This window comes from Schistocerca americana, chromosome 2, assembly GCF_021461395.2.
Source record: "Schistocerca americana isolate TAMUIC-IGC-003095 chromosome 2, iqSchAmer2.1, whole genome shotgun sequence".
Taxonomy (NCBI): Eukaryota; Metazoa; Arthropoda; class Insecta; order Orthoptera; family Acrididae; genus Schistocerca; species Schistocerca americana.
Window position 1 is genome coordinate 659,472,539 of NC_060120.1, and position 8,921 is coordinate 659,481,459.

General features: G+C 45.7%; 1 protein-coding gene across 1 annotated transcript; it reads right to left on the reverse strand.

Moving 5' to 3' along the window:
* Positions 1–919: 919 nt before the first annotated feature.
* LOC124594304 lies at positions 920–8,131 on the reverse strand. Its single transcript, XM_047132667.1, has 3 exons — positions 8,061–8,131; positions 2,771–3,635; positions 920–1,327 (listed from the first exon to the last, which is right to left on the reverse strand). The coding sequence occupies exons 1-3, from the start codon at positions 8,129–8,131 to the stop codon at positions 920–922; spliced, it is 1,344 nt and encodes a 447-aa protein (XP_046988623.1).
* Between the last annotated feature and the right edge of the window lie 790 nt (positions 8,132–8,921).

Consider the following 8,921-nt stretch of genomic DNA (forward strand, 5'->3'; position numbering starts at 1 on the left):
TATTCTGGCATTCGATTTCTAAACTATCATTTGTCTGGATAAATGTTTAGATTCCTCCTCAAGGATTGCCTCCTTACCATGGTGAGGAGAGTTTTATGTACTGTTATACCCTGGAAGCTACGCTGGAGGGAGCGTAAGCTCCTGGCTTGGTCATCCATGCCAGATAGGTCAAAGGGTTGGGACCAGACGAAGGTCTGACCTCTCATTGTGGACTGCTTTCAGGAGGTCTCAGACACAGGACAGAAAGGGTTCTTGGACTTGATGAAGTCAACCTTCCTGGAGAAAATAACCTCAAAGAAAAATTGATCAGCTGCTGTCTTACAGCTAGTTGATTGGCTTACCAAAAGCTAGGGGAAGTAAACCTCGATCAAAAATTGCTATCACGTCATGAGACCAAACGGTGGCAGCGCCACCAAGTGTCTATCCTGGCTACAGGGTGGCATCCCATACCTTGGACTTTAATTTACTCATACTCCTCAAGGAACCCAGCTGTATATCACATGTAATGGCAGATAAAATGCTAGACTGTGGGGGTGCAAAGTATGTGTGTATATGTGTGATAGAGGTGATGTTTACTGGCAAGGTAGAATTTTTGCTGATGTAACTGTGTACCAAGTTTCTGCCGACACAGCATCTCGCCCCTGCACCTACTCGACCCATACATTTGACGTTATATATACCGTACTGAGTTGTATATGTACTGGCGAAAGGATCTGTGTTGGTCAGGCTGATGCAAAGGCTCCATAGCCACACTACCTAAGAGATTACTCTCAAATAACATCGTCAAGCAGTGAAGAAAGCAATTACACATTCCTAGGTTTCACAAATTTCTTTATTGATTGCAGAACTTTATGTGAGCTTGTAGCATGTTGATATTTTATTTTAGCTCTTATAGACCTGGAAATACTAATGATCAGACTCAGCTTCCTAGAAGACAGTTCTTCTCAAAAATTGGCGTCAAATACTCGGCAAAGGACAAATACTCAGGGTTTGTATAGCATTTCTGTAATAACTTGTCCACATTGGCTGCAAAGCTGGGTGACGATGTATCTTGATCAAAATCGACAGCTGCTAGGTTCAGCATAACAGGCAGCACAACGTAGGTGCAGAAGACCCCTACTAGCGCTAGCTGCTCCATCTCTCTCCTTAGCTGGTTCAGTGGGTAGGCGACCGCCTGTTCCTGTAGCCCCAGGGCCCGCAGTGTGTGGTGCAGGGTGCGGTGGTACTCAGACAGCAACAGGTCCGTGTGCTGTTGCAGAACCTCCAGGCTGGCGCTAGTATGCAAGAAGTATTGCAGGTCCTCTGCTGGAGATCCGACATGGGCTCCCTGAAAAATCCAACAGTAATCAATTAATCACTCACCAACACAAGATACAAGCGTTTGTTTCCTAGTGAGGCAGTTCAAGAGTGAAATAAGGTGGCATAACAACTTGAGGAACTTTGATATCATGAATTGCACCTCTCCACAACTAAATATGGGTCACTGCACTCGCCATGCTGTGTCTGCATTATCAGCACCACCTTATTTTCCTGCTCCAACCTATTCACATCCACAGTTCAAAGTATGATGGGACACGATTTAATGTCGTTACAGACTAAGCATCAGTTCCAATGCTTGATGAAGCTCAATGGAAATGAGTTTTGGCTTTGTAGGGAACCATCACGGCATCAAACTCAAGTAATGTGAGGAAAACTACAAAAATCGTAAGTTAAGATGGGAGTTTTCAGCCTATTTCAAAGAGGACTTCATGGCAGAGTGCAAGCAGTCTCTACAGAACTACAAAAAGCCAAGGAAAGAGAGAAGGCAATGCGATAGATCTTTGTCCATACCTACAGAACATTTGAGGTAATTAAACAGTTCCAGAAAGGAATTTACCCTGATTTAATGATTTTCTCCATTCCTTTGTTGGTGTAATGTATGTGCATCACATCAAATCAAGTGCTCTAGAAACTCTCTCAAAGTGAGGATATCTTCATTACATTGAAAATACGCTAATGCCTTTGGGTTGGATGTATATTCACGAAATTATTTGAGGTCATCAAGAAGGCATTTTAAAAAAGCAGCAGTCAAATTCATTTCATTTGCGATGTTGTGGTGTTAACTGGTTTCATTTATAATAATCATAAACACACCAAATTTCCAGACCACAACAGAAGCCAGTGCCTGGAGCTGCCATAAGGTCACAAGGACCAGGGGCTGTACGTGGTCTAAAATTCGCTGAACTTCGAGCATTATGCCAAAAATTCAAAGATGTGTTAGGCTGGAGCAGTAAAGTAAAGAAAGGTTGCTTGATTATATGGAGATTTAGTTACCCTATACACCAGGCAATAAACACCATGTGATGAGTACTGTGAACTGTGTGAACGCTAAAAAAAATACACTGTACAGAGTGCGCAAAATAAAATGGGCTCCTTAAGATAGCTACCCCAATATACGTCATCCACGTCCAAAGCAGATGATGCAAGTAAGGCTGCCTATGTTAAGGTGAATGAAATATATTCCAGACTACTTCCGTCTATATAGTACGCTAATAGTATGTTTTCATGCATGTCATACACTGTACATCACTTCTAACTTCTGCATGATTAATTCTGAACTTTCAAGATAATTATGGAACGTTATCTGAAATAGCAACAAAATTTATAGGAAATACAACTGCATGCTAATTTCCTAAAGCGATGGTAGCATCATCGGAATATGATTTATGTGACAGCCATAAAAACTGTTTGGAGGTATAAGTCAGTTTGATAATATTACTGTGGTTATTACCTGATAATCGTAAAAAATGACTTCAAGCTCCTCGTCTGAGTACCGGAACATCATATTGTTCTTCTGGAAGTCCCCATGCAGCATAACAGTGAGTTTGTTGTTGCACCTACTGACGGCGTCAACAGCTCGCAATAACAATTTGTCCGCGAATTGCAGGAACTTGTCCTTATACGTGCGGAACCACGGATAGCGGCTGAGTATTTCAGCCATCTTGAGGATGGTGGTCTTGGTCTGCAAGTGGCGCAGTGGACCTTGGCTGGAGCCAAAGAAGACGGACTCTCTTAGCAGGGGCTCAGCCTGGGCATCCTGGCAAGCATTTCTCGTGGTGGCAGCGTGGAAGCGCGCCAGCCCACGCATCGCGACCAGACAGTGCTCCAGATCCAGCCCGCGAGCCGAGGCGGCACTGGAGGCCTTGCGGAAGCCCGCAGCCACCACGTCCTCCAGCAGCAGGCAGCCGCCCCCGCCGCCGAACAAACCCGGGCAGGCGGGCCACAGCGGCCGCCACGCGCCACCCTCAGCAGCCTTCAGCGCCGCCTCCGCAGCGGGCAGAGTCCTCGTGTACAGCGCGCTCTCCCGCCGGAACAGCATGTCGGAGATGAGCGCGCCGTCCCCGGCTCCGGACAGAGACGCCTTCACCACAAGGCTGGCCACGTCTCCGCCGAGTGTCCGCCCCCGCAAAAGCAGTGTCTCGCTCATAAAGCCGCCCCCGCCGCTGCAGGCGTTCTTCACCTGGATGCTGTCCTCCACCACATCGAAGCCTGCCTGTTTGAAGGCTCTGACCAGGAACTTGCTGCACGCCCAGTCAGGGTGGGATTCCTTCTTCACTGTTTCTAGCACCATTTCTAGCAATGTTTCGCTCAGGTACCTGCAAGTAAAACATAATTTTCACTACAAATTCATATTGCTCTTGATGTGGCAGTCAATCCAAAGAATACTTAATGAAGTTCCCCACTCTAGTCTAATCGGTGAAAGTCTCTTCATCTCTGTATAAATACTGTGACCTACAGTACATCTATTTGACGTCGTCGGAGGTTCGAGTCCTCCCTCGGACATGGGTGTGTGTGTTGTCCTTAGCGTAAGTTAGTTTAAGTTAAGTTAAGTAGTGTGTAGGCTTAGGGACCGATGGCCTCAGCAGTTTGGTCCCTTAAGATTTCACACACATTTGAACATCTATTTGAACCTATTTGCTACAGCAAAGACTTGGTTTACCTCTGTGAATTTTGGTCCCCACACAACCCACCATTACCAAACTGACGATCCCTTGTTCTTGTAGGATGTGTTCTATCTGTGTATTCCATATTCCTGTCAAGTTTCACCACAAAGTACTCAGGTCAGTGTCTCTGTTTATGTGGTGTATCAAACTGGTCTTCAGTGTTCTTCCACCATATTTTGAAATTTTCTAGTCTATTCTTGTCCATAGAGTTTACCGTTGACATTTACTTCTATGCAGGGACAAACAATGCCAGAGGATGAAATGACGGTCGGTCGGTATCATGACATGTGGATGTTGTTTACATTTTTACGTGTAGCTCAAGGAAATAGAGATTATGTTGACTTAAGTGGAAAGTTCAAGATATCAGGTTTCTGCAAAGGCGAGAATGAGGTTTGAAAAGAAAAGTAGCAGCTGAGCATTTCACATTCCCTTCATGATATTCAGGGTATGTGCTCAGTTAGACAAGCGTGTGGACGGTGCCTGCCAGCCACGCCTCCGAAGTATTGTCAAAACCTGCTCTTCGTTTTCAGCAACTTTCGATTGGGCTCTGATACACCAAACTTCATAAACTCATTCCGAATGCTTTACATATGTCTGCTGACGTCAAAGAGCAGAATAGTTTATACCAAATTTTCCCAAACGCGGAGGATCTGATTAATTGCGTGAATATTTTGTACGTTTCTGAAGACTGTCTACTACCACACAAGAATGGGACATAATGAATTTAGACGACACTCCTAAAAGGGGTTCACTGTCTACCCATCAGCCAGAAGCAATCCTAAAACGACATTCTCCGATGAAATATTCTCTTAAGTAGCCAGTAAAATCAGCCTGAATCTGGGAGAATGCACGTTTACTCACCTGGTAAACCAGTAGAACGCTGGAGATTCTCTGCCTATGACTGCTGTTGCTTAGATGCACCTTTATATAACGAATCTTTTGAGCGTTTATCTGCTCCCTGATAGTTCGATTAATTTCTGTCCTTGGAAGCTAGATAGCTTACTTCTGATTACGGGCTTTTTCAAGATCAAGCAACCAAAGAAAATTGTTTATGAACGACGGGGTAAACTACAGATCTAATCGACAAGTTGTTATCAGTGAGTACTGTTACCGGTTAAATCACTTTTTCCAACAGTTCTTCGACCCCCAGTAAGATACTGCATCGACTTCTATAAAGTCCCACGCAAATTTTGTACTTGTATCTCTTTAAAAGGAAAAGACTGTCGCTCGTCTCTGAGTGTTGCCCAGTGCCAAAAACCGCTCAGCTATCCCTCCGTGTTGTGTAGGGCTACAGGAGTGTTGTTGACTGCATAAGAAAGGACACAGTCAGACAGCATTTCGTCTGAAGCCAATCACCAAAAAAATACGAGAGGGTCGTTATCGATGTACAGAGAGCTATTCAGGGAAGAGTTATAGAGTTTGCGTACAGTCTCAGTGAGAGTGGGCTAAGACCGCAGAGTAGACCAAAGTAGCGGTGAACAGATAAATTCGTTGAAGATATCCGTATTGCTGACTAACTATTAGAAGACGAACTGCGTCAAAACAAGTGATTAATGTGAAACCATAAAGCCAACCCTAGTTTCCAATGGAGAAGGTTGGGTGGAAGAATGATATCGCCCACCTTACACCCATCTTCCAATTTGAAAAAGGTCGATTTTTTCACATTTTTACGTCTTTACAGTTTATTTTTTTATTTTAATTGGTTGGCTTCCATAAAATGCCCGAACACCATATCAGGACGGGAAATGTTATACTGTAGTTCGCCTTGGCAATTCAGAGTATACATTAGTGTAAGTTTTATTCTGGTACTAAAGTTACATAGGCTTAACAAAAACAGATTTCAACATGAAACAGATTTTTCATCCACAGTGTCCTGAAACGATTTAAAAAACCGAAATGTAACACAGGATATGCAGAAATCCTACTGATAACACCATAAGAAATGATAAATCGCCGATGGTACACACTTAGTATGTTCCCATTTCAATCCATGTTAATGGCTATGTATCCAATTTAGCAACAAAATGCTCTTTTGTACGTCCTGTAAGAAGCTGCGGATAGATAAAGTCTAGAAATACCATGTAGACAGAATATGAGAACGCATTGAAGAACCAGACTTAGGTATTACAGCCATACGTATAGATACACCAGTATTTCGACACATACATGTAGGAGGTACATAGTGATATGCATTTATAGGCTGAACGTTCCTTTACAATTCTCAGATGAAATGATAGCTTGGTTGCTGCATTTCTTAATTTTCGTAATACTTCATAAACGAACTCTGAGCTCCTTACACCCAACACAAGGTAATTGTACACGAGTGCCACAAAAAGAATACACACTCGAGTGATATAATGACTAATTCGTGAGCACCATGATAATATTGCTTCTGTAGCCCATGCTGACATTCTCAAGTGTTCACTACGGCCGCTCACGATACGCCTGCGCGACAAACCGGTGAGAGAGCTGCCTAATCGTTACATCCCACTGTTTTACGTTACCATTACTTTATTTCCTGTACGCACTGTGGAATCTAGTGTAAGCACCTTCTCTTTTAGGTACACTCCTGGAAATGGAAAAAAGAACAAATTGACACCGGTGTGTCAGACCCACCATACTTGCTCCGGACACTGCGAGAGGGCTGTACAAGCAATGATCACACGCACGGCACAGCGGACACACCAGGAACCGCGGTGTTGGCCGTCGAATGGCGCTAGCTGCGCAGCATTTGTGCACCGCCGCCGTCAGTGTCAGCCAGTTTGCCGTGGCATACGGAGCTCCATCGCAGTCTTTAACACTGGTAGCATGCCGCGACAGCGTGGACGTGAACCGTATGTGCAGTTGACGGACTTTGAGCGAGGGCGTATAGTGGGCATGCGGGAGGCCGGGTGGACGTACCGCCGAATTGCTCAACACGTGGGGCGTGAGGTCTCCACAGTACATCGATGTTGTCGCCAGTGGTCGGCGGAAGGTGCACGTGCCCGTCGACCTGGGACCGGACCGTAGCGACGCACGGATGCACGCCAAGACCGTAGGATCCTACGCAGTGCCGTAGGGGACCGCACCGCCACTTCCCAGGAAATTAGGGACACTGTTGCTCCTGGGGTATCGGCGAGGACCATTCGCAACCGTCTCCATGAAGCTGGGCTACGGTCCCGCACACCGTTAGGCCGTCTTCCGCTCACGCCCCAACATCGTGCAGCCCGCCTCCAGTGGTGTCGCGACAGGCGTGAATGGAGGGACGAATGGAGACGTGTCGTCTTCAGCGATGAGAGTCGCTTCTGCCTTGGTGCCAATGATGGTCGTATGCGTGTTTGGCGCCGTGCAGGTGAGCGCCGTATTCAGGACTGCATACGACCGAGGCACGCAGGGCCAACACCCGGCATCATGGTGTGGGGAGCGATCTCCTACACTGGCCGTACACCACTGGTGATCGTCGAGGGGACACTGAATAGTGCACGGTACATCCAAACCGTCATCGAACCCATCGTTCTACCATTCCTAGCCCGGCAAGGGAACTTGCTGTTCCAACAGGACAATGCACGTCCGCATGTATCCCGTGCCACCCAACGTGCTCTAGAAGGTGTAAGTCAACTACCCTGGCCAGCAAGATCTCCGGATCTGTCCCCCATTGAGCATGTTTGGGACTGGATGAAGCGTCGTCTCACGCGGTCTGCACGTCCAGCACGAACGCTGGTCCAACTGAGGCGCCAGGTGGAAATGGCATGGCAAGCCGTTCCACAGGACTACATCCAGCATCTCTACGATCGTCTCCATGGGAGAATAGCAGCCTGCATTGCTGCGAAAGGTGGATATACACTGTACTAGTGCCGACATTGTGCATGCTCTGTTGCCTGTGTCTATGTGCCTGTGGTTCTGTCAGTGTGATCATGTGATGTATCTGACCCCAGGAAAGTGTCAATAAAGTTTCCCCTTCCTGGGACAATGAATTCACGGTGTTCTTATTTCAATTTCCAGGAGTGTATATCCCGAGGGAGCAGCCTTTAAGCCGATTGGGTTGTGAGCCTGAGGAAGCAGACCGTCAGTTATAAATCTTTTCCAAGAAGAACGTACAGTTCAATGGTCTCCAAGGCGGAGTTTGATGCGATCACCTCCACGTCTCCGCCTATGTGGTGCCAGTTCATTTTGCAGCGTAAATATTTCACCTCTGCTGCCAGCTGGACCGTCAAAGAAAGTCTTCAGAATTTTGATGATCTTGAAGAGGAAACGGTCATTAATTCTGTGCTTTCTTACAGCATACAAAACTACTGTACTCGAAGTGCTAGCGTGACACGTGCATGTTCTGTTACGAGTTGTACCTTTTCGCTTTGCCAGCAACCAAGAATCGATCCGCACAACCATCAATATCCAGTCGTCTCATCAGACTGATACAGAATTACACTTCCTTTTGTTTAGTACTTAGGTTTATACTTGCGCCACATGTTTGTTCTAGGACTGATATTTCTCATCAACCAGATTATACGTTGACTGTTTCTTCGTATCCGAACTTACAACGTATTTGATGGTGAGAGACAGGCAGGAAAGGGTGTGTGTAGCGCTAAAAGGCCACACTGCTCTGCAGACAAGTTTATTTCACGAAAGAGTGTTAGCTTATTGCAATATTCGGCACTATATAAGTTACCCACAAATTAAAACGAGACAGAAGAAAAAACACTTGAGTAAACTGTTTATTCTTTCAAAAGTAATCGCTATAGCTGTTAAGACAACCAATACCTTGATGGAAAAACATTTGAGATTGCCCATGGAAACATGATTGTGCGCAGGCGTGCACAAGTTGTTCCGAACCAAATCGACGGCCACGAATGTTTTTCTTCATAGCTCCAAAAGTATGGAAATCGCATGGGGAGAGAACAGGACTGTACAGAGGATGTTAAAGAGCTTACCAGCGAAACTCCTGCAACGTACTCTAAACAA